General features: G+C 35.3%; 1 protein-coding gene across 1 annotated transcript in view; it reads left to right on the top strand.

Annotated features, from left to right (window-relative positions):
* The window catches only part of PGR (progesterone receptor), a 36,414-nt gene extending 10,174 nt beyond the window's left edge, over positions 1-26,240 (top strand). The window contains exons 3-8 of the mRNA XM_071571483.1: positions 4,200-4,316; positions 11,487-11,789; positions 13,157-13,301; positions 16,562-16,692; positions 21,753-21,910; positions 24,202-26,240. Coding sequence (XP_071427584.1) covers positions 4,200-4,316; positions 11,487-11,789; positions 13,157-13,301; positions 16,562-16,692; positions 21,753-21,910; positions 24,202-24,357 — 1,010 coding nt within the window. The 3' untranslated portion in view covers positions 24,358-26,240. The remainder of the gene's footprint in view (positions 1-4,199; positions 4,317-11,486; positions 11,790-13,156; positions 13,302-16,561; positions 16,693-21,752; positions 21,911-24,201) is intronic.
* The last annotated feature ends 378 nt before the right edge of the window (positions 26,241-26,618 follow it).

The raw sequence follows: 26,618 nt of genomic DNA on the forward strand, positions 1-26,618 counted from the left end.
TGGGTTTGTTTTTTGTTGGAGTTTGTTGGTTGGTTGTTTTGTTTTGTTTTTTAACCTATTGATTTAATTGTTACTTTTGAAAAATATTTTCAAAAGGCAAAATATACTGCTAGAAAATTATTTAACAAAACCTTGGGGCTAGTGTTCAGAAAGGAAAAAGTCAATGCTGGGAGATATTTGGCAGTAATTTGCAGTGAAATGCAATAGATATTTGCATTTTGAGACAGAAATCTAAAATAAATCTAAATAAAACACCATGATATGTTCTGCAAAGAACAGTTCACTAGAAACTGGTTATTTTATACAAAAGCATTTCCAGTTAAGAGAGATACAGGGAGGTAGAATGAGATACAGGAGAGAGGAAAAAAGAGTTGAGAAAGTAGTCTTCTTAGCACATGGGAGGAACTGAGAGATTGCAAACAAGTGCTTTGCTTCTGTGCAGGGTGGCAGCAGTTCAGCACAGATGCAGTTACCCAAGTCACCCATTGCTGTATCTGATACCCTAGGTTCAGATAAAGCCTTATGTTTTCCATATTTTGCACATCTGCAAAGTTGCTTCAACTCATGAGTTTACTCAAGTGATTTTAAGTTACTTATAGCATGTCAGTGAGCTAAGTTAATTGTGCAGTTTTTAAAAACATTGTGCATGCTACTTCCGGCACTATTTGGATTAAAAACCTGTCCATATAGCAATAGTCATTACAGTACTTAAAATTGCCTGTGCTTGCTTAGTTAGGACTTGTACCTTTCCTAATATCAACAGATTTCGATGGAATTTAAGAAAAATGCTATCCTACAAGAATCTGAGTATTTGAGCAACAGATGAAATGGTCTCTGTATTTTCTCAGTCAAGCTGGTCATGAGCTGAAACATTGACACGTTGAGAGGGACCCTCAGGGACCCTCAAAGTGCATTTTCAAAAAGCGGTGAAAAGTTAAGATGTACAGGAAACTCAGCATGGGGTGAAGCTTTCTGAGGATGTGGCAGTTGCCAGAAAGTTCTTAGGTTCATATTTCTGTAAGAAATCCAAATACCTTTACTTTCAAACCTGTGCTTTAGTGATTATGCTGCTACCTCGTTTTTTTTCTGAGCTTTTGTTTGGTTGATTCGTTTGTTTTTCATTTTCCTGGTTATAATGACAGTCATGTAAAAGATACTGAATGTCAAGCTACCAATTGAATGGTAATTTTATCTAGACGGTGGGTTTTGGATACTTCCAATGCTCACGTATTAAAGACAATGAATTCAAATATAGATGACCCTAAAGACTGAACTATAGCAAATGTATTTTCAAATAAATATTTTAGCTTCCCATGAAAGCATTCTAAACATCTTCATCTAACTAAATATTGCGCTATAATTTTGAAATTAACCAAACATCTGGCATATGTTCTACTTCTTACGCAATCTCTCCTTCAGATGGCTGCTGTCCCTAAAATATTAATGTCAAGTAAGTAACAGCTTCCCAGAACTCTTCTCTGCACAGTGGTAGAAGCGATTTCTGATGAGAACATTCACTCAGATTTATCTATTGATATCAAATCCAATCAGATGACTGAGATAATAAAAAGAAATTCTTGACAGATGAGACTATAAAACATACTATATAATTGAATTTTACATGTTTCTCAAATAAGTTGCAGCTAAATCAGAATGAGTGGAATACACTTAAGGAATGGAAGGTGTTGGAAAGAGATAGGATAGAAATAAGTGGAGTGGAAAACACATGTGAAGGTGTAATTAAAGTGTAGGATATGACTGTGGTTTTTTAATAGTCTTGAAAGTATGAAAGTGGTTAACAATAAGCACCAAGGCGTGCCTGAAACTTTGTCACCACAGTCTCATGGGAGGGTTGGGTTGGCAGGGTTTTGGCTTTTTCCTATGTTTTGCGCTAATGTCATTGAGGCTTTATGAAAGAAATAAACTAGGTAAAGACCTAATAAAGGTTAGATCATTGATCATTATTAGATTTGTAAATACAATTTATAAAACAAATGTGAATGAAATAATTTTGAAGATCAAAGCAAATTTTAATGTTCCTAAATGGTAGTAACAGATTTCATTGCTTGCATGGTATGCACTGGGTAGAGAGATCATTAAATCCTGTCTAATCTGAAACTTTACAACATATGAACAATGAAAAGTAGTTTTCATAATTGTGATTCATTTGTGGTTTGTTTTGCAAATCTGAAAAATTTTGTTCAGTCTTAGATTTATAATAAGGAGGTTTTGGCTTGCAATGTGATGATAAAGTAATTCATCCATTTTAAACTGAAGTGCAAGTTGGATCTGCTTGTAACCCCTAAGTTATGTAGATTTTTTTAAGAGATGTAGCTAAACTTAAATCTGTAACTGTAAATTTAAAATTTTGTAATTTGATTTGTGATGCTTTATCTTAGATGCACAATATTTGAATGCTATTATGTAAATAGTACAGGCTAATAATACAGTGTATCAGTATAAAACAAGCTGTTAATTTCTGGTTTTTCAAATAATTTCCTCTTCTAGCAGACAGTCCTTAACCTCCTTTAGTAGTTAGAGCATGCACTTGGATCTTCAGTACACAAGTCACATACTCCTCTCAAGAGTGAATCCTAAATACTGACATAATTCTACAGTATAGAAACAGTGTTCATTTGGTTCATTGGATTTGGGGGATCATAATTTTTCTGTGCCATTATAGGAGGAAAAGTAGAACTTGAATACCTATAGCATTGTGAGCTGCTTGCAAGTATTTCGTGTCCTACTGGAAATCCATAGTCCATTTTTTGGTCTTGCAGTGGACACGGGTTATATGGACTCAGACCATGTTGTGTAGACTCAACAGATTCCCTGGAAAAGCGGTCCAGAAGAAATAACCTCTCAGGGGACCAAAGAGAAGCCCCCAAGAATAGAGCAAACAAAACTTGAACTATGTTTAAGCATTCCTTTGTAAATTAACTGTACATTTAAACATTAGAATGCCACAGATTTTAGTTACACTAATGGAGTTTTAAAATTGTCATTTCTTGTCAAAAGACTGAATGCCTTTTGTAGCTAATAAAGGCAAAGCAAGACAAGGAAAAACTGCAAATAATCCCAAGGAAGAAATGTTCAAAATAAGCCTTTTGTTTACTGGTCTACTGCTAAAAGCAAGACAGATTTTTATTCATTCAGATTATTTCAGTAATGTTTCCTGTAAGAATGAATCCAGGATTAGAATTAATGGGAGAAAGTAAATGAGAATTTCTTTTGGTTTGCTGCATTACTAAGTACTTTTTAGGTGCCAGGCAATGGGTGAGGCAACTGTTTTTGTTTCCAGTTGTTTTGTTTTTGTTTGGCTTTTTTTTAAAGGAAATTGTTATGAAAATGAATTTCAGACAATCAGGTTTCTGTCACTAAATCCAAACAAGTAATTCTTAAAATAATCAGTAAGAAGTAAATTATTTATCTTTTAAAATGTTAGCACAGAAAGAAATACATTGTTTCACATGGTTTAGCACTAGCTCTTTTCTTTTTTTAAAATGGAATGTTGTTTCTCCTGTATTTTTATCTGAGAATTAGTTTATAGTTTGTCTTTCTTTTGTGCAGAAAAGTTACTGGTGAACAGTTGTTCATTTTACTCAGTGGTGAGAAAGGGCAGAATAAAGCTCTATTTTAAAGAAGGCTGAATAACAGTATCTTAAGTAGAAAAACCCTCTTGGATTTGTTTCATGCTTGTGACATCAGATGGCTAACTCAAGAGTAATACTGATCTAGAAATCAGTAAAAATTTGACAGGTTAGGTACTGATGTCTGTCCACATCCACAGTACTCTGTGAAGAAAGTATGCATGATATTGGTACATCTGAGATGTGTCCTTAGGTTTTTGATCTAATTTGTTGCTCTCAAAATTTTTTCAGTTCTTTTCGTGCTTTAGTGCTTGGTACTGGTAAGAAACTGAATAGAGGATGATGTGCACAACCAGACAGTTCATGCTGCTTACTAATGTATTTTGGAATTTCATAGATGGGGAGTTTCTCTCTTAAATGGACCAGATAAATAATAATATTCAAATAGTAACACATGATTATTTGAAAATTAGCATAAAATGAAGGAGTTCTTTAATGATTCAAGTCTCCTTTTAAAAAATTGTCAGTAAATTTGGGACATTGACACACAGAAATAACTTTACCCTGTTAGAAAACATAGTATTAATCCTGTTCTTCTCTTGTCTGCAGGGCAGCACAACTATTTATGTGCTGGAAGAAATGACTGCATAGTCGATAAAATCCGTAGGAAGAACTGTCCAGCATGTCGCTTGAGGAAGTGCTGTCAAGCTGGTATGGTCCTGGGAGGTGAGCTGCTTTTCAAATCAGATTTATGAAAATAGGCAGTCAAGTACACCACCTTTAATCTTGTCAAGCTTAAACAACATTACTTTGATTCTGTAAAGGAAAGAACCACATTCAAGTGTTAGTTTTTGGAAGAATTACCTAATATTTTATGATTTCTTAGAATTTTTCTTTAATGAGTCTGGAAACCCTGAAACAAAAATACCTTTCTGTAGCAATCTCTCTGTCCTACTGTGCAGCGTTATACTTATTTTCTTGTAAGATCAGGAACTGAGTCTTTGATGTGCATTTATTGATAATTTTGTATCAGAAAATTTGATTTAGGTAAAAAATAAAGAAGCAGATTGAAATTGACACTAAAATCAGGAATCAGTACTGTCCCCTTCTCTTTCCTGTTATGCTCTCTGTCATTGCTTTGAGTGCATGTTAACAAAATTGTTCTGTTCCACCAAAGACTGTCAGGCAGTGATTGCACCAACACTACAGTCTTTGCACACTAGGTGCTGAGAAATCCCATCTTTCTATTAGTTCTTACTGTACCAGATTTGCTTTCTTTTTATGTATGAGCAATCAAAACAATACTACTACAAAGGCAGGACCTAAAGCATTTTTTACTTAACTTTGGAAGAGGAGAAAGCCAAGGGGTCTATAGTAGGCCATGAGAAATACAGGGTAAGAATGAAGACTCAGGAAAAGAGGAGTTGGCAGATAACAGTGCCTCCCTTTTAAAATCTGGGAGAACTTGTGAGGTTTGATCAACTTGATCTCTAAAATATATCTCTGCGTACGGCAGGAGGGTTAGACTAGATGGTCTTTAAAGATCCCTTCCAATCCAAACCAATCTATGATTCTAATGGGTGTAAAATACAAATAAAAATTCATTCCTTGCTGTAAGTTTTGCACAGCTAAGAGTTTGATGATGATTTGATCTGAATTTTCATTTATGATAGCCAGAATAACACCAATAACTGAACCCCACATGTTTTAACAGGCAGCAGTTTCAACAAGCAGAAGAGTGCGTGATGACCCACTAGCATTGTCTAGTCTTTTTGCTTCAGAATTGTTCTGCATAGTAACACTATGTAGGAAAAGTTGCCAGCAAGCTTGACATCATTCTACATTTTGTATGCATTTATGGATGCTAATTTTACTAGTTTTTGTATGTATATGTATATGTTTTGCTCTGGGTGTAGGTACTTAAAATGGAAAAAGTTGGATACTTTTACTAGTGTATGAAGAGCATAAAACCTTCCTCTTTCTCTTTGGATCACCTCTTTTTTCCCTAGCTATTATTAAGCACATGTGAATAGTTTCTTTGTTAGTTGTTCTCTCTAGTCTGTTTCTTTTTGTTGTTTAGACTTTTTCTAAGTATACTTAATCAAAGATGTCTCTCCTTTTTTGGAGGAGACTGTTGCAATCCCAATATGGTGCTTAGTACTGGAAGGAGAAGAAAGGAGAAGCGTAGACCAAAATATGAGGAAAACTGGAGTGAGACTATATTATTTGTAAATGATGATTTAAAATTCAAACCAGCAAAAGAAATCTCAAGATAGGCAGTTAACCATAATGCTCTTTCTATGGTTGCTGTTATCCTTCTTTCTTTTGCTCTGCTGCCATTTTTTCAAACCTCCTTTAGTGTATCACATGAGCAGAACTTCCTGGCCATGACTCGATGTGCTGATCAGCACGGTATGATTCATATATGGGGTACTACAGAGCCTAGATCATGTTACCAGGGGCATAAGTATTCAAGGGGCTGGGAAGCCTGTGAGGAAAGGGTGAGAGTACTGGCTTTGTTGAGCCTTGAGAAAAGAAGGCCTAGGGGAGGCCCTATCACCACATTCCATTATTTATAGCGTGGTTGCACAGAGGACAGAAACTCTCTTTTTACAGGGAGCCACGTGGAAAAGACAAGGAGTAATGAGTGCAAGTTACTCCTGGGGAGATTCCAAGTAGACACAAGAGGAAAATTTTTCACAGTGAGATCAACCAGCCACTGGGATAGTCTCCCCAGGGAAGTGGTGGATTCCCCAGTGTTGGATATTTGTAAGATTCAGCTGGACATGGTTCTTAAACATCTTATCTAGACAATACTTTTGCCAAGAAAGTTTGGACTGAATGATCCTTAAGGCCCCTTCTGTTCTGATATTCTGTAATTCTGTAAGTGTCCATAAGCAAACTTCCAGTTCTTGCAACAAATTACATGCTTAGATAATTCTTGAGTATTTTAAAAGGATCAGAATTGGCAATACTTTAAATCTCCTCTTGTGTTTATGGCCTGTTTACTTCAAGACTTTTTGTGCACTTTCTGATTTCTGCCATTCACAACTTATACAGATACCTTTTTGTTCTTTTGCCCCTGATCCTTAGTTTCATAAAGCTAGTCTTGAGTTCCTAAATGCAGACCTCTAATATTGAGTTACTTGAGTTGCTATAAACACTGACCTCTATTACTTAATTAACATGAGACACATTGTACAGGATATTAATGATAGGATTCTAAAAATTATTATATTAATTAAATTAAAATCACTACTTGGAGAAGTATATTTATCTTCCACTGAATGTTACTAAGTGGCAACCATAGAGTGTAGCATTATATCACATGGACAACAGTTCCATTTTTTTGACCCTAATTTCAAAGCAATAAACTGCTAAATTGTTCTAAAAGAAATTGTAGTCAGTTTTAGATAAATTATAAAATAGCAACGAATAGCTTTTGTAACTGATTTCACTATATGGACTGTTTCTTCTTAATATAGAGAAGGAAACTATCAATTAAAGTATGTATTTCGTAGTACTTATTTGCCATTCTCTGTGAAAGTGTTGCCTTTGAATATTTAACCTCATAACTGGAGACATTAATCTGTCCCCTTTCGAATCTTCTACCTAATAGGATATCAATTAGCTGGGTCTGGTTCTTGAATAAACAAATAACTACTCGACTCTCTTATTTACTATAAGTGAATCTGTAGTTTTCCCAGGCTGATTATCACAGATTCCTGGTTCAGCTGTATTGCCTAATTATTGTGTTCTTCATTGTTTCAGTGAGCTTTCAGTCTGCAGTGCAGTGATTACATGCAGAAAAATTTGAATTAATTTTCCAGGTAGTACTTTCTGAAGTAGGATTAAAGGGTTTATTAAAATCTAGATGTATTACTTCTGCTTGGTTGCTTTGTTTCTTTATTTTGCATACACCTCTTTAAGGTGTACACAGCTTGTTCTTCTGCACAAAATGCAAGAGCATAGTGACCTGAAAATAAGGACCATAGTGTTCTGTCAAGAATAATAAATTATTGATGTTTTTCACCTGATTACAGAGTAAGGAGGATAGTGAGATATCATACTTTTACTAGAAACACAACTCTTTTAATATAAAATGTCTATCATCAGTATTATCTGATTGTCAATATGATCCTTTATACGTAGTTAACATTAGAATATAGAGTTATGTACTAAGGAGAATATCATATTTGATGATGGGATTAAGTAGATTTTATTTATTTTTTTGTTTTCTAGGTACATGTAGTACACAAACAGTATAGACATGCTATTCACAGTAATCAAGGGTAAGGGAACAGTGGGTCCTGAGAAACTGCTTGAGTGGCTGGCTGTCTTAAAAAAAATAATGAAAATGTCTAAATATGCACAGGCAGGCTATAGTATGAAGATGAATAATTGCAGAGTGGATGGATGTTCTTTACACATTATAGGACTAAGTAGAGTTATTTATTTATCTTACAGCAGGAACTTACCTGGTTATTTTGTAAATAGCGAATCAAAAACTCAGCTATTGTTAAATTTCTGTGGTTTTCCTTATGTCCTTAAGAGATTTTATTAATTTGACATAGTCTCCTTGTGGTAGATGGGAAAAGTTTACTGTGAGTTATTAATAGTCACCTCTCCAGTAGATAGGTAACAAGAGGAGTTGCTTTACTACTGGCTGTTAAGCAACGTAATTATATATACACACATAAGCAATCCTGCAAACCAGTGTGACATTAATTCTGATACATTTAGTCACTTGGAAACATGGGTACTTATTAACTACTAACATTTCCATGTGTTAAGCACTCTGTTTGGTTTCTTTTTTTACTTGTTCTCTGAACTGTAAAAGTATCTGAAGCTATTATTTCAGAAAATGCCTGAAATCATTATTTATGAACTATCAAATGAATTGTTCCCTCTGTTTTCCTTCATGCCTAAACAATACTTGGTGGGAAATTCCCAGCATGTTTAGGACTATGCATAGATTTGTTATGACAGAGATTGGCTCTAGGTCTTTTCTCATAATAAATTTTCTGGTTTGGGGTTTTCTGTTGTTCTGCTGTAACATAAGGTATAACTTTTTGTTTGGTTCTTTACAAAGGAGTTGCTAATCAGAAATATTTTTATTCTTACTGAAAGTGATAAAATGAGCATAAGATTGTTGGGGCACATGTATGTATGTATGTATGTATGTATGGCCAAGCTTCGCAAATGAAGATTTGGGAAGGGCTGTCCCCACGTGGGTGTGCCCTTCCAGCCTGTGCAGTGGATTTTTTAGGTGAGGCTCAGCGTGTGCAGAACTGGCCCCACCGTTTAAGTCCTGAGGTCCATCTGCCATGGCTGAGCGAGCTTGGACAGTGACAGTGAAGTCCTTGGGACTGTCACAGCACCCGGCATTTCCCAGGAGGTCTCTTATCCAAGTACTAATCCGGGGCTGACCCTGTTTAGCTTCCAAGATCTGATGTTGGATGTCAGGGAGGCATTTAACTGTTTAGTTTTATTGTAGGAAAATAGTAAAATGCACCCTTGAAGGGCACATGACACTAAACTGATTAAACCCATAGTTAGGTTAGTGGGAGTATGACCCCTGATTGCATTGCATGATGAGTGTTACTGAAGACCCCATCACTCATATTTACACTATAATTAAAGTGTGTTTCTTGAAATTTGGTTTAGCATACTTGTTTTGATTTTAAATGCTGTTTCAATTAAAATCAAAGGTTTGCTCTTATGTGTATTACTTCTTTGTACGTGAAATGCATAAACATGCATATTTATGACAGCATAAAACAAAATTAATTTTTATTAAAGGTAGATTTTGGCTTTTTTGGTTATGTTCCTCTTATCAATGCTGTCTGGTTCAAAAACAAGAGGATTGATTCTGCCTTCAGTTATGCCAGTCTACAACAAAAATACTTAAGTAATAGCATTTGTTCTGTTTAACATCAGAAATCTTTCCATGTTTGGATTTTGAATCTTGCTTGAAGTTATACTGCCTGTGTATTAATGAATGTTTTGAAAAGGCCAGTTTAATTCTCTGAAGTGTACAACCAAGGTCTTCCTAAGTGGAAACACTGAATTTTCATAAAATTTGAAATCTTGTGTGATATGGGAGCACATGGGGAAAGTGGAATAGATATGTTCTTAAGTATAACCATTTTTGCCGAACCTTTCTGATTTAGTGTGTAGTTTGGAAGACTGGGATTTTCCAAGGAGAAAAGTAATAGATGAGTCTGACTATACTAGTATCTCTCCATTCCTCTCAGAAGTTGTTGAGAATGGATTAAGATGTGCCAAAGTTTAGGCCCACCTGCTGTGTCCTAAAGCTTCTTTGGAGCACCGGTTGCGTTCTGACAGTGCAGCACTACTTTAAACTAAAATAAAAAGAAGGCAGTAAGAGATGGAGAAGTCTCTATTCCCTTTCCTTTAGGATCTGGTAAATTTCCTTGTCTAATTGTGTACTTGTAAATAAAAGTACAGTTTTTCAAAGGAAAATTTGATATATACATTAGAAACTTGATTTTAATTCAGCCAAATAGATGCCTACAGTTATGCCTCTATTACCTTTCACCTTCTGTACTTTTAGAGTGGTTTTTGCACATTGTCATTTTGTAATGTAGTTTCTCAGTGGTTCGGTAGTTTAATAGGTGTGGATTTTCCTTTCATCCAGTAAAATTGGATGCATCTCTTTTTCTACGGTTTTTGAAATATTCAGCACTTCAACAAGTAAAATTATCCACGTGATTTTTGTAGGGCTTTTTGAGCAAGACCTCCTTCCTTATTTTCTTTAAGGTTGAAACATGTGAACTTTCTTTTCTTTTTTCGGTTAGCAGAATGATTTACCTTTTTTTTTTTTTCTCACCATCACCCCCATCTCTCTTAATACCCCACTGTCATATAAATCACACCATAACTATCAGTATCTTTATTGCATTTTTATCCCTTTTTCCCTAAGCCACACTTGTTTGGCAGAACTAATGATCTGTCAGGGTTTTATCACCTTTGAGGATCTCTTTAAAGCAAGTGTGTTCCATGCAGTCATCTTCACATGGATTTGCCTTTTTATTGAAACTTGTAATATGGTAATATGTTACTGTGAGTTACTGTCTTTGAAACTCTCAAGGAAGGTTTGATTTTTTGTGTCTATAGGGTGCACTTCCAAACTGTTTCCATGAAAGAAATTTGAAGAGTTGCTACCTAGAGCTCTCTGTATTTCCATTGTATCTGTGCTTATTTTGGGAAGGTAGTTCAGCTATGCTTTTTTATTTTTTATTTTTTTTTTTAGTTAGTTAGTTGATATACCAATAAGAATTGCAAATACTGCAAAAGGAAATTAATCTTTAGAAAGTGAAGCATTTTGTAAGTGTTAACATGTGGTTTTACAGGATTTGTTGACCTTTCATTCATCCCCTGACCATCAAAACAGAATTCACCCATGAGACTGAAATGCTTTTAGGGAACTGAAGGAAAAGAATTCTGTTTGTAGTAATTAATTAGTAGCATTTTTGTTTCTGAATATTAGGGGGTAAAAGAAACAGTATCCTTAACTGACATTAAATAGAAACCGAATTGTAGAGCCAGCTGGCTCAGCTGTTGGAGTATGACAGAGCAGTGGGAACGGAACCAGAAAACATTTTATGAGGTTACTGTAACCTAGAATTCATGGCAGTAATTTTATTGGGTGGGTGCCGTTCATCTCTTAGTGAAGGGAAGAGGATATGGAGCGAGCTCTTAAGAATTTTCCATGATTATTTCTCAATTATATAAATAGTCAAAAAATAGAAAACTTATTTGGAAGACAGTTCTCATTTCCTTGTATAGATTAAGAATGTAATCCAACACTAGCGGAAAATATTAATGTTACTGGTTAATTCTTTCTAACAGATAAACAATTTTCTTTTTCAGGTCGAAAACTGAAAAAGTTTAACAAAATTAAGGTTGTGAGAACACTAGATGTTGCACTCCAGCAGCCAGCAACCCTTCAAGATGAAAGCCAGTCTCTAACTCAAAGGCTGTCCTTTTCTCCAAATCAAGAAATACAGTTTGTCCCCCCAATGATAAGTGTTTTACGAGGCATTGAGCCAGAAGTTGTTTATGCTGGGTATGACAATACAAAACCTGAAACACCAAGTTCCTTGCTGACCAGTCTAAATCATCTTTGTGAGAGGCAACTTCTTTGTGTAGTCAAGTGGTCTAAATTGCTACCAGGTAATGGCATTTCATATATGTAGTGCATTGTAGTTCAGCAAAGATGAGCAGTTAAAGAGAATATTATTGTCTGCATCCCAATTATTTCTTAACAAATTCCAAAATTATTAATCTTCCACTTCATCAGATAATATAACTAATCAAATAAATTATGATGGGGGTCATATTTGAAAGAATCCATCTAAATATTTAGACTCATTCCAAGAAACCACAGAAACCCAGAGAGTTCCTGTATGTGATTGTTATAGCCGCCTTTCCACCCAAACTTCTCCTACTCTATTATTTATTTATTTGGTGTAAAAAGGGTTGTATTTCTGTATATTCTTTATTCTTATTATTACTAAAATGAGTTTTTGACAGCAACAAAGATAATTAGTAGTACCAATTAGTACTAAGAAGCTCACAAACAGACTGGTAATTATAAGTGACTGAATTTATGAAGATCCAAGACTGGATTAAAAAAAAAATCCATGCTGGGTGTGTATGTATGCTGTATGCTCATAGGGGCCTGATCCTGGATTATACATAAATCAATATTTGAGCAAAAGCCTGGAAAATATGCTTTCATGTGAGCTCAGTTTGACACTTCACTGCTGCAGGAAAGGGTAGTCTCTATGACTGCTCTTCCTGTTGCAGTTTGTGTTTATCAGACCTCTTGAATGAACAGATTCATCTCACTAAGTGAGAAGAAAATAAACTTTTTTTTTAAACCCTCTGTATTTTTCTGATGTCTTCATGAGCTGCGCCAGTTCACTGAGGGGTGGCATAAATGCCAGAGCTTGCTTGAAGGAGGTAACAGGACCAGGGGAGCAGGAGCAGGAGCATTGCTTTCAGTGGCAGGAAGCTGTTAGTTTGATTCATAATTCATGGCAATCTTTAAAGTTTCCAAGCAGCAAAAGTTGTCAAAGGCAAGAACACAACTGAATATGCTTCTCTTTAGTTGAATACAAGAAAGGTATTCATATACAGATGCTTACGATAAGTACATTTCATGTTAAAAAACCTGAAGTTCAAGCTATCAATATGATAGTGAGATATATATATATATATATATATGGTTACAGTGATCGTGTTACAAACTGATATTTTTACCAAAGGAAAACGAGGTTCATTCCTACTCCCTGAAACCATAATTTATGCTAAAGTTAATTTTACTGAATCAGAACCAAAAGACAAGAGGTTGACTATTGAAGTGAGAAAGCCAGTTACTAGCCAAACGTCTGAGAGCTATATCCCCAGAAACACTTGTCTTTCTAGGTGTACTTAGTTTGATAGCTCAGACTTGTAATATCAAACACCTACTCAGCTGTGGTCTAAATGAGAATTTTGAAGTATTTTAACTTTTTAACTTTTAATTTCATTTCCAGGATTTCGGAATTTACATATCGATGATCAGATAACCCTCATCCAGTATTCCTGGATGAGTCTAATGGTTTTTGCAATGGGATGGAGATCATATAAACATGTCAGTGGTCAGATGTTATATTTTGCACCAGATCTGATTCTAAATGAGTAAGTAGACTCTGCTGTTGCATTATATGAGTAGCATTTTGAACTTACATGTGCCAATGAGACTGTGACTCCATTGGGACCAGGATTTCATTCATTACTTGTTCTGTTTTAAAATTAACAGCAGAGAAATTCTTCTGGCCATATCAAAGTTCAGCAGTTTTTGGAAGGATTTTGTGGGAACCCTAGCTATTCTATTTACATGGTCAAACAAAATGAGTTCTAATAATATTCTAATTATCTAATAGAAAAATAATAATAATTGGGAAAAAAAAGTGATGCTGTCATAAGATTTACCTGAATTCATCTGAATAAGACCTGAGTTAATGTTTATTAAATGGAGCAGACTGATTTTCTTTTGTTGTTTTTGTTTGAGTGGTTTTTGCAAATACTTTGCATATGGTCTAAATACTCAGTTTTGACCCTTTCTGATAAAAATATTTTTTAAAGTACATTTCTTATTAGAAAAATACATTTCTTGTTGGAAGATTGCAAAAAAAAATTAACAAGAAGGAATTTCAGTATCAAGAAGAAAATATGTGAAACTGCTCTTTTCTGCTGAGGGGAGGGGATTGTTGGCATAGATTTTCAATTCCCTAGGCTGTTTAAGTTAGTTAGTCTTCGTTTCAGACTGTGTCAGTTTTTCAGATCTGCAAATTAATATTGTTACATCTTTAATATTAGATACTTTGGTTATAGTACATGGAAGGCTGCCAGGAGCAGTAAAATCTAATTTAATCTCTATATTTATTTTTACTTAATACATTTTTGTAGTTATTTCTTTCTTAAAATATTAAAAAAATAACTATGAAGCAAGATGAAAGTGAAACAGGGTTTTTTTGTAAGACATATCATTTAAGGATTAAGAGGTGAATTTGCAGAGATTGACATCTAATTTTAAAATTCATAGAAGTTCCTGCCAGTGAAATTCTTTATAGAAAACATTCAGTGGAGCAGGCTCTGTAGCTCTTGACCTTTTGTGTTCCAGATGACTGTAAATCACTATGAGGTTATTGAGTAATGAATTCTTTCCTTTTCCATTTGTATTAATTATGGTGCACAGACTGAAATACTTGGAAGTGATGAGTTTGAAAGAAGTTCTGACTATGCTGCTGCAGCATAATCTGACATATTTTATGGTTATATTCAGAGCAAACAGAGTGAGATGGCTTTAGGCAGTAATTTCACAGCTTGAGGTATTACCCTGCATGTTGGACCACTGCTGATACCTTGTGAAGAAAACTTTCTTCTAGAATAGGGTTGAGATTTTTGAACCCTGATTGTAATCCATCGGTTGCTTAATGGCAGTTCGAGACCATCTTCACTGGGAAGGAGTTGGACTGACAGTACATTCTTCCCTTGATTATAGAACATCTCATCAGGGTGATATTAGAGACATTATAAACAAAGAAACATGAAAAGTAACTGGCACACTAAATTGTAGCTTACAGCTATTTGTTGGGAAATAAGTTAGCTTTTAGATAAGTAAAATGTAAGCAACTTCACTGTCTGCGACTGTACTTTCCTAATCATTTAAAGCAAATGTAACTGCTGAACATGATTTCAGCTAAGCTGTACTGAACACTGTCAAACGAGAATTTATATGCCTGAGAAGTACCCCAGAAAAAGCCATTCATTAGCAGGCGGAGGTGATCCCTGCCTTGACTCAACACGAGGGAGTGCAGGTACTAATGCCGGAATTGCAGGAGTGCATGCCTAGAGGTAGAAAGAAATTCCTTCTACAGTGGCAATGCACACCTTAGTTGTTTCAAAATGACCGTGAAACCACAATCCAAAGATTGTTTCACAGCCAGTCTGCCATTTGGTGAACTGAGTTGTTGTGCTTCTTGCAAAGGGCTTGTTTGGTAGCATCAATTTCAGAACAAGAAAGCCAGGAGTGTTAGTTTGACAAAGCTTTCATAGTCTTAACATTATACAATTATTTACTCTTACTTTTACTTGCAGTGTCTGACAATGTAAGAACAGCATTTAAGCACACCACACCCTGAAAGCTGCTATCACTCTTTATAGATCATAATTGGGAAGAGATGCTACCAGAAAGTAACAGGAAGGGAGATTCAAAGCCAATATAGAAATAATGAGTCCGTGCAGACCTAGGAAATTAAATTTCTATGTTTTTATGTCTTTTAAGAACTGGTATGAGATATCAGATGTTGAACAACGTTGAAATAATTTTCATTCAAGATACCAGTAACTTTAAATAACAAGAGAAATACTCAATGCATTGAGAAAAGTCTTTCACTTGTGGAAAATATCTTCTGTTTTCATTGTTGAGGGTACGATCTGCAGTCAGATAGTTGGAATGCTGATCTGAACTTCCTAGGGGGCAAATTTAATCTTCTTGTGCCACATTCATTAGGATCAGGGTGCAACTTTGTAAAATCAGTCCAAGTTACTGGATCATCAGGTTAATGTGCACTGAATTCGATCTAGATTAGAATCTTTGTAATGCTGTCATTGCAATCATTTCAGTTGAAAACTACCTTCCTAGTAAAAAAATGCAGTGATATATACTCAATACAGCAACTCATGAAGGGCAAAGTAGTATCAAAGTGCTGCAAAATAAAATAAACAGTTTTATGTATTTCCTGTATGATGTGTCAATTTGTGTCTGTGGGAGTTTAGGTAAGGCTGTATTAATATCTCTGTTTATTTAATATGTAACATTTTTAACTGTTTCTTTAATGGCATAAAATGTTTCAAATAATATCATTGCTATTAGAAGTACAATGTTAGAGTTGCTACAATGTACTTTGGTACAGACATTTTTGCAAAAGCTAAGAATAAATTTTCTACAGACTTTCAGGTTTATCTTTCGTTCTATGCTTTGAAGTCTTTTCAGAGATGCAAAAATCTATCAGCCTCTAAAATAAAATAGCACTTCACATTAATCATTACAGTATTTTTAAATAATAAAGTCGTTCCCTCCCCCCCCCCCCGCCCCCCTTCCCTATTTTTGATGGTTAGCATTCAGCTTTGATAGTCTCCAAGTTGCTTTTTTCTGGACAGCAGTGATAGATTAAACATACAAAATAATAGCACATTCATTACAATTAAAAAACTAGCATAGGTCCAAAAATTCAGAAAATTGTTTATGTGTATAACCTCTTCTCTAATTTCTGTAATTTGATAGTTAAACTGCTAACAAGGGATTTCTTTCAAACAGTTAGTACTGAAACCATTCTTTTTCTTTTTTTCATGTTTTTTAATTTATTTTTTTGTTTACCTTTTCTGGGTGTAAGACAGAGGATGAAAGAATCATCGTTCTATTCCTTGTGTCTATCCATGTGGCAACTCCCACAGGAATTTGTCAGACTTCAAGTTAGCCAAGAAGAGTTCCTATGTATGAAAGCACTGTTACTTCTCAACACAAGTAGGTTCTTTCATTTCTTTGTAACATATCACTACTAAAAGAGTTTTTAGCCACGTTGTTTAACTTGACAGTCACTAAGCTGTCTGGCTTAAGAAATGGAAACTTCTTTAGGAGGAATGTTAGCATTACAAGACTTAAAAATATTTTTCTAGGATTTATAAAGAACCAAGAATTTATGATTCATTGTTGGTTTTATTCTGTATAAAGACTCTGGGGAGATGTTGAATCCCTTTTAACATATAGCTATATTGTGTTAACACATTTTCAAAACAAGTGTGCAGCATTTCTGCTGGGAAACATCTGTTTAAGTGACTAGAAACAGATAAAAATGAAACAAAACAAAACAAAACAAAAATAAAACAACCTTACAAGTATTAGAAATATATTTTAAAATGTTTAATAAATTATAAGGACTAAGGACTTTATCTTGGCCAAGATCTTAAAGAATATTTACTCAAAAGAATTAGGGAACTGGTCATGGCAAACAACACTAACGTTTATTTAAGTTTTTGTTGTTATAAATAGGTGAAATTTAGCAAAGATATAAACAAATCAAAATGTTTTTCTTTGGTTTGTTTCTCTGGAACAAAATCCATGATCACTTTCTATCATATGCATCTTTTAAAGAATGCAACATGGAGCTGCATTGCACTTCATGTAGGAAATGAGGTAGTTGGTGAAGTTATCTTCCAAAAGCTTTTATAAAATTCTAAAATGGGCATCTGCTGAGGCCATAATTGTTAGCTGTGAATCCCCAGATAGAAAGTTTCAAATCTATGCATGTGCTATTAGAAATGAAAATAAGCATTTTTGAGAAATATAATGGAAAGAATGTAGAAGTTTGGTTCTCAATTCACTTATGGAGTCAGAGGAGAGATGTGCAAATCCTGTGTAGCCTGCTTGTTGGTTGTACAAAGTTGAAGTAAAAGATAAGACATTAAAATTCATTCCATCTTAAGCTGTTCTTGAGTGGTATTTGCATAAGCTAATGCTTAAAAAAATTCAGTCTCAGAAGAGTATAAAGATTAAATTTAGCTCATGTGAACATAGAAATTGCTAAAATAATAGCAAAATACCATAGACTCTGCTAAAGCAATAAGGGCAATACGGATAAAAATCCCTCTGTGATATAACTCCAGTTGCTTTGTTGGAATCTGAATGTATTCCTATTTTAAATATTTTCCACCTTGTTTTTGTTACAAATGAACTCCTTTGTCAATCATCTGAGCCTTGGAGGGAACTTTAAAATTTCAGTTAAATGTAGATAAATTTGTGACATTCCAGCTACCCCTTTCTGTTCCACAATATTCAGATCAAATTCAAAAAAGCATTGCAGTTATTGTCCAATCCCTCTCATTTATGAGTGCATGAATTTTATAGAATTCAACAAGCTACCATTCTTTATCAACTGCATTGCACTCAGAAGCTAACTTTAAAGATTGTATGTTTATGTATATGCTAGAATTTAAAAAAAAAAAGTATTTCTGCCTGTGCTGATGAGTTTTGCTTTTTGTTCTCTCCTGCACTTATTGTCTTATAGGAAAAAACTATTTGTCAGATCTTTGGGAAAAGGAACACAACCGTTGTTGCTGAGACGTTTAGTAAACCTTTGGTACTGTATAAATATAATTCCACAAAAGTATTTTCAAAAAGCCCATACAACCTCATTGTTGCTCTAAAGCATTTTTAAGACTAGTTTTGTTTTAATCATGATATTCATCTTAATCCTCTTCAAATGTGAAAGTATGGCCATTTCAAGCTTTGGTATACTAACAGTATACCAAGTCTAATCTTTGAGTCTCTCATTGTGTCTTTTGTTCAATTTGTTATTTAGATGAACTGTTTTAGACTTTTTATGCAATTTCAAAGAAAGAGTAGTTTTTATTAAAATAAATAAATCTAAGTCTTGAAACATTTCTAATTGTGAATGGACCCCTGCAATTGAAATTATAACATTTTTGATTTTGTATTTTTTTCTTGGAGTTTGCTGTGGATTAAACATTTTCTTTATAATATGCTTGTGATAGTTTTAAAGCTGTCTTGAAGGCAGAATTAGAGTGGACAATAATTTTATTTTCTGCCATTGTTTCCATTTTACAGGTCCTTCTTTACTGTATGTATCATGCTGTGTTGTGATAGTGCCCCATAAGTTTTAGGTAGGATTAGGTCTTGCAGAACATCCATCTCAGAACTAATACTTTGAACTGTTCAGAAAGACTATGATTTAAGAAACTAGAGCTATGCCAAAAAAAAAACCAAAGAAAAAAAAAGACAGATAAATAATATGAGCTCTAGCAATAGCAAGTTCAGTTCTTTTTCTAACACTTTCCAGACTTTTGATTTAAAGGGATTTCTGAATCTTGTTTTGTAAGGTTTTGACTTGGTTCTTGCTGCTGAATAAAAACATCCTCATTCTTTACATATGTTCAGTGGGAGGTAACATTTGAGCTGCCTGTGTTTAAGCTGCATTTGTCCATGTAAGACATTGTAATTCTTCACTCAGATAAATAGCTTAGTGGAACTTTTTGTGACTATGTGGGAATGTGACTGTGTTTTTGCAGAATTCTAAGGAAACAGGCCATTAATTGCTGGAAGATATCTTTTAACTTAAGTCACAATGGAAATATAAAGGCTTAATCGCTGTTTTAGAGATGTAAGTCAAGGATAGCATCTACCTAAATCTAAACTCCATTAGAGTGTCACTTTATATGAAAAAGATTTCCTAGTTGTCTGTAAAACTGTGGATAAGACATACCCAGAACCATACAGACTTTGAGAATTAAGCTATTCTTTTTCTGTGACATAACTGTCACAGAACACTGTGAGTGTTCTTGCCTGCATTGCTCCTAAGCACATTGTGTTCTCCACAAACCAAAAGGTGTCTCTTCTGTTTAGACGCTTGATGTAGATGTGACAGACACACTTTCAGATACCTCCTTTAACTGTCTGAACTTGAGAGTCAAAGCAAAAGTCTGCCTCGTTTCATCTCCCTCAGCTTCCACGTAGTGGAAGTAAGTGGAAGTACCAGGTTATAAACATACTTTCTGTGGAAACAGTTACAATTTCTAATCTCTATTTTTACTTTTGTTTGAATCCTGTTTTAGTTAAGAACCAGAGCCTCTACATAGGCCAACTCAGTGTTTAGACACTTGTCTTTGTAGTAACTTGCTATTTTCTGTCTGTCTATTTCCTTCCCCCAGACATGCAGTTGTCTGAGGACACACTAAGTGAGAGACTACCTTGGTAAATGGGATCATTTCCTCTCATGGGCATGATAGAGGAGACTTCTGCTTAACACACATAGAACAGAGATTTGAAATTCTGTCTTGTCGTTCCTCTCTGGGCTCAAGACAAGGGAATTTTAGTTTTAATATGCTTGCCAAAAGTGTCTCTGTTCCCCTTACATTTTTCTGAGGAGCCAGGAATGACTTAGACAACTGATTTCAGGACAGCATTTCTGATTTCAGAGTGGAGAGCAGTGTTTCTGTCAGTGCAGGGTTTGCCACTCAATTCGTTTTCAGGCAAAGAGTTTACGTCGTCCCCTGTGCAGGTATCTCCTTTTTGTGTGGCTTCTCTCTCAAGAATTCCATTATGGGGTATCTGACAATGTGGTGCATTGTAACAGAGAGTCATTAAACACATTTATTTATGTTTTAATTCCAGACATTGACAAATCAATTGGAATTCAGGTTTCAATATATTGAATAAGTCAATGTCATTATGAACCAAACTTATTTATTTATTTCTTTGTTTATTTTTAACGAGAGTCAAGTGAAGTGTGTTGTGGCCTCATGTCAGTCATAGTCCGATACCAGACTGAAGATGTACTAGATACGTAGATAGCTAGTAGGCAATTTATTTAACAGTGTGAGCTAATCCTCATGACATTCTTTTAGAGTCTGTGGAGAAAAATAAGCATAATTAATTTCTTTCTGAGGATCATTCCAGAAGTCCAGACATTCCTTGTGCCCAATACTTGCCTGATTATTCCCACTAAAACTACAAGCAGTTATGGTGACTAATAGATGAAGAGTAACTAATAGCCTAGAGTTTGGTGAGGTGAATCCTTTTCCTCATGATTGTCAGAATATGAAGTGATGTTGCAGTGTGAAATGTCATTGGCAAGAAGAGAAAAAGGAGAAGAAATTCAACATCTCTTTTGAAAACAGTCTGTTTGAAACAAGCCCATGTTTTTATGTGATTATTATTATAGTGAAGCAAGGATTTAGATTTGATTGCCAGATGGGAATAACTTTTATAGTTTCATTTCTACAAGTTTTTAATTTCTTAGTTTCATTTGGCAACATAAGTGATAAGACCTGTGTATTAACTCTGCCATGTCAAGGACAGTCGAGATCTTTTATTTGTTTCCTTACAATGTTACCAACACTTAGCATCAGTGATCGAATACGCTCTTATCACTAGCAGTTCATTTCTCGGTGTTCTCTCCATGTCCTCATTTTGATTCTGACCACTAAGACAAGAGGGAGTTCAGTCATTTTCTCCTCCTTGCTATTTTTTTCTAAAAAGCTGTTCACGTGTAAGACTCTGAAAATACAGCTGTTGTATTGAGTGAAAGAGGTTCAATTGGGAGGCCTGAACCCTGGATGCTTTACTGTCCACCCAACTTGAGCATTGTTAGTTCTTTCCTTGACTCCATTATGAAGCACTCCAGCTAGAGGCCTCTACCATAAATTTGCTGTGAAGTGGGCTGGCTCTCAGCAGTGTAAAAATGAATCAGTCCCTAACGTATTTCCCAAAAGATGGGAGTGGTTCTTTTGGCTGTCTTTCTTTTTTTTTTTTTTCAGCAAACACATGTAGCTGAGGCTGAAGGATATTTCTAGATGTAGGCAATTAGCAAAACTGATTGATTATTGCTGGTATATCCTTTTAACTAATTGTATTGCTCTTTCTGGAGTAACTTTTGAATGGGAAAAAATACCTGGCATATAGTAATGAATTGCACTGTACAGCATGAAATACAATAAACTTTTCCTGTACTTTAAATTTCTTTCATTGCCCTCAATGTAATTTGTAACACAACTCTTATTTTTGTTTAGTTCCTTTGGAAGGTTTAAGAAGTCAAAGCCAATTTGATGAGATGAGAACAAGTTACATCAGAGAGCTGGTGAAGGCAATTGGCTTGCGCCAGAAAGGCGTTGTGGCCAACTCGCAACGTTTCTATCAACTAACAAAACTGATGGATTCTATGCATGATGTAAGTTTATTTGTTAATGTGTTTTGCTTTTTATGTAATTTTATAGGAGGAAGCAGTCAACATTTGTAAACAACAAAAGAAAACAACAAAACATTTTTCTTTCATCGTGTATATGTGTGTGAATAGATAGCTAAGTATTCAGCTTCAGGATATATATTGTGCAAGTATTATATGACATACAAGGTTTAAGTATTTGTGGAACATGCTTTTGAATGCTACCATTTTGTTTCATTATTAATGTAACATAACCTACATAATAAGCTTTGGTAGGGAGTGGTGTGTATGTGTGTGTGAGCATATGTAGGAAAATAATAATGCAAAAGATAGGCAACTCAAGTTGCCAAATCAGCCAACTGAGAATTAGAGAAAGATTGTCTTTGCAACCTCAATTCAAATATTTTTATGTGTATCTGTCTATATCTGGGAATTGAGTAATCTTTGAGAATTCTAGTAGTGATATCATATAGATTCATAGGTGTCTCAAAAGATGCAACTGAATCCTTTCCACATCTTTGAGAACCGTGTTACTTTTAGATTCATTTAAATTGAGGAGGGACATTTCATATAAACCTTTGCCCATGTGAATGTTCATACAATGATAGAATGGTTTGGATTTGAAAGGAGATCTTAAAGATCATCTAATTCCTACCTTCACTGTATGAGAGGGGAACTGGACCAGGTAGTCAGAGCTCCTCATTCTGTCACTACCTGCCTTTGCAAAAAGTCCTTCTCCAGATTTCTTGTAGCCCCTTAAGGTACTGAAAGGCCACAATAAGGTCTTCCCAGAGCCTTCTCTTTTCCAGACTGAACAATCCCAACTGTCTTAGCTCATCTTCACGGGAGAGGTGCTCCTGCCTCTGGTCATCTTTGTGTCCCTCCTCTGTATTGTTTCATCAGGTCCACATCCTACTTGTCCTGAGGGGCCCTGATCTGGACTCCACCCCAAAGGTGGGGTCTCATGAGAGCATAGCAGAGAGGCAACATCACCTTCTTGCCAAACTGTTTTTTATGCAGCCCAGGACATGTTTGGCTTTTTGGGCTGCCAGTGCACATCTCCGAGTCATACTGAGCTTCTAATCAACTAGCACCCCAAGTCCTTCTCCTTCTGCTCTCAATTCTTTCTCTGCCCAGCCTATATTTGTGCTTGGGATTGCCACTACCCAAGGGCAGGACCTTGCACTTGGCCTTTTTGAACTTCATGAGATTCACATAGACCCACCTTTCACGCCTGTCCAGGTCCCTCTGCATGGCATCACTTCTTTCTGGTGTGTTGACTGCACCACACAGCTTGATGCTGTCAGAAAACTTGCCAGGGATGCACTCAATTCCACTGTCCATGTCACCAGCAAAGATGTTAAACGGCATTGGTCCCGACACCAACCCCTGAGCAGTTTTGGGTTTCAGTGTTTGTTGTGAGGACCATACAGGGAGTTCAGGGTGGATGGGATTTTTGCATCTTTGTATTCTTCAGCACTCAGCAAATCTGCATTTTGTTTTAATTCAATCTCTTAATTTCAAATACATTAAGTAAAAAATAGCCAGGAGGCAGGGAGGGATGGAGGGAGAGAAGCTTTGCTGCAGAATAGCAAAGGGATGTTTGGTACATAGAGTATCTTTGTTCAAGTCCCTGTTTCAGCTCAGGGTGATAAAGTGATTGGAAGTAGAAGGAAAAGACAGATCATCACACTGAAGAGCCTTGTGTGATGTTAAAGCCTAGGGTAGCAGAAATAGTATGATATTTGACAACCTAAAGGTCACTAGTCTGAAAGAGAAATTGGAGCCTCTGAGAGAGGATGGAAGAGATGAAATAGTCACATGTATTGAGTAATTGCTTTCAAGGGACTGTGGAGTTTCATGTTTGCAACATACTCAGGCATGAGCATAATCAGAACCATGGAAAAGCTCACAGGTAAGTAGTAAATGCTGTCCCTCCGTGCAGTGTTTGAATAGCATGTAGTGAACAAAGCACTGAGTCTTGTCTTGAGTGTGAGATGGAAGACTGATTACTTGTTAAGTAATTGTCTTTGTTCATCGCACATGTCATGAGTGAGGATTATACTACTTTGTAATAGTAGTGAGGCAGTGTTTTTATATGACATGCCATTTAGCTATATTTACGATTTTTGTCATTAATAGAGAATAACAAGTACCCTAATTACAGATTCAAGAAATGACAGAGTAAAATCATTATAATGATGTCAGCTAATGAATGTATAAGTGATTGACAGCATGTTTATCTGTCTGCTTTACTCTTAGCCTGATTGATCATGTTTGTATTTTATTAAATCCAGCTAGTGAAACAGCTCCATCTCTTCTGTTTGAACACATTTCTCCAGTCCCGTGCACTGAGTGTTGAATTCCCTGAGATGATGTCAGAGGTGATTGCTGCCCAGCTACCCAAGATTCTAGCAGGGATGGTGAAACCTCTTCTCTTTCACAAGAAGTGAAATGTCTTCTCTTATCATAGAGATGATTTCTGAGTCATTTTTTGTTTGTTTATTTTGGTCAAGATTTTGGAATGTCAGGACTTCAGTATATTTGTCATACTTTGCCTACTGCTTTACACTTGTAACATAACAAGCCATTTAAGCTTGATGTACATATTGTGAGTTTCTGATTTCTTAACTGCAAAAATCACAACAGTCATAAGAAATGTTTTGTAAACTTGGCTAGGCTGCTTTTTAGATATGCAAATGAATGACAGTGAGTTTCTAACATGACAGATTTCTAACACCAGTTATACATTTTTCTTACATATAGCACGCTCTCAAATTTCTGACACAGTGTGCCAACTTTTTACTTTAGTACATTGTGTGCAAGGATACATGTGGGTATGTGCATAATACAAGATTTTTGAGGAATTAAAATAAATTTTTCCCACTTTTTCTCATGGATATTTCACTTTTTATGAACTAATTAGCCACACAGAAATTGCCTTTCAAAGTCAGTCATTCAGCATTAAGCAGATGTAACTGCAATACCTTCATGAGTAACTAAAATTCTAGGCACACACTGTACATTCGTGTTTTATCTGTGTTCATGCTGCATGGAAACCCTGAGTCCAGCATACTGTTTTCTGCAGCATTCAGTGCAGCTCTGCTTCAAAAATCAGAAAGCTTAGGAAAATTTCAGTGTGTATTTCACCAGGAGTAATGTGTATGCAAACCCACTAAGCTTTGGTTTGTGTTGTTTTCCTTAAAAGTTTGGCACTTATTAAAGCTAAATCACTTAGCTGTAATCTTAAATTCATCAGCTATAACATTCTGTATTTCAGAAGCTTCAAATAGATATGTTTTCACTGACTACAACTCTTAATAATGTTTTGAATTCCAGTGCTGAATACTCAAACAGTGATTAGCATCAGAGTGAGATTAAAAGCAAAAACAAATGGAAAATATGACTGCAAACATTTTTATACACAACAGACTCATTTCAATACTATTTAGTGCAGCTAAATATTTTATATTTTAAATGCATGCCATTATAATTGGGGTAATTGTAAAAGAGGAATTGAACTAAATTAGCTTTATACATTCAAGAATTGCATGTTTTGTCACAGAAATACTTTCCTGAAAAATTACAATGTGATGGTGTTTGTTCCTCTGATGTGGATATGAAGAAAATCATGCATTTAAGGCATGTAAATTGTAGATATATTCAAAAAACAGAGTAACAGATAAAGCCTAAGATGAATTTATGAGTCTATTAAAATATAACAATTTTTTCCAGTCACTGGAAATGATATTTAAATGTAGGAAATAGTGAGTCTTGTTTGGGTACTTGCTGGTCATATGCTTTTGCTTTTCCCCACTACAATGGATGTTGGTTGCATCCATTGTGTGACAGTGAACTGTTGGTGGTGTGTAGCTTGGTCTGTAAAGACAAATCCCTGTCACATGAACAAAGGCCTATGGGACATAAATTCAGTGTCCCTGGTTAAATTGGGATGCCCCTCATTAAAAGTATGGGATGTTACTTGTTCATAAAAATTGCATCTTGATTCGTGAAAAAAAACGTGGACAACTGACAGCTAAATGTATATCTAAAGGTATCCTCACTGGTCATAATTTCCTGAAGCCAGTGAAGAAGAGCCTGCATTACAACTGGGGATAAGAACATTTTTCAGATTCCTGAGATAGTAGCAGAAAACCCACTAAAGCTGGTGCAAAGGTGTGGTCCTTGATAAAATGTTACAGGCAAACTTCTGTGTTAGTTGACTTGGGTTATCATTTCTAATTGCCCAGACAAGCAATTTCTTTCATATTCAGTAGAGTCTGACTTTTAACTGTGATTCTTAAATTCTTTTAATAAATATCACAAAATTCTTTGTTTCTACATACTGAAGTTTTATTTTATTTATTTTAATTTGTGTTTGCATTCAGTAATTGTGGATCTCTGTAGAAAAGTCCATTTCAAGCATTCCACTTTTGTGTAACAGTATTTCAATGCATTCTTTTGGAATTTAAGAATTTTTACATGAGTTACCATTGAATAAACAGACCGACTATGTTACCATTTAGATTAAACTGTTAATAGAAACTTCCCACACTAAAAATTGCTTCTCAATACCCTAATTCTGAAATTAGAAGACAGAGCCAGCAGTATGTTTCCCTTAGGAATGCACAGATCAGCCTACATCTGCCTTTTACTCAATCCCTAAGTGGCTGACATGTCATCATGTCCCATAAATATGGCAGATTAGTCTGAA

This window comes from Pithys albifrons, chromosome 1 (assembly GCF_047495875.1).
Source record: "Pithys albifrons albifrons isolate INPA30051 chromosome 1, PitAlb_v1, whole genome shotgun sequence".
In the NCBI taxonomy this organism is placed as follows: domain Eukaryota; kingdom Metazoa; phylum Chordata; class Aves; order Passeriformes; family Thamnophilidae; genus Pithys; species Pithys albifrons.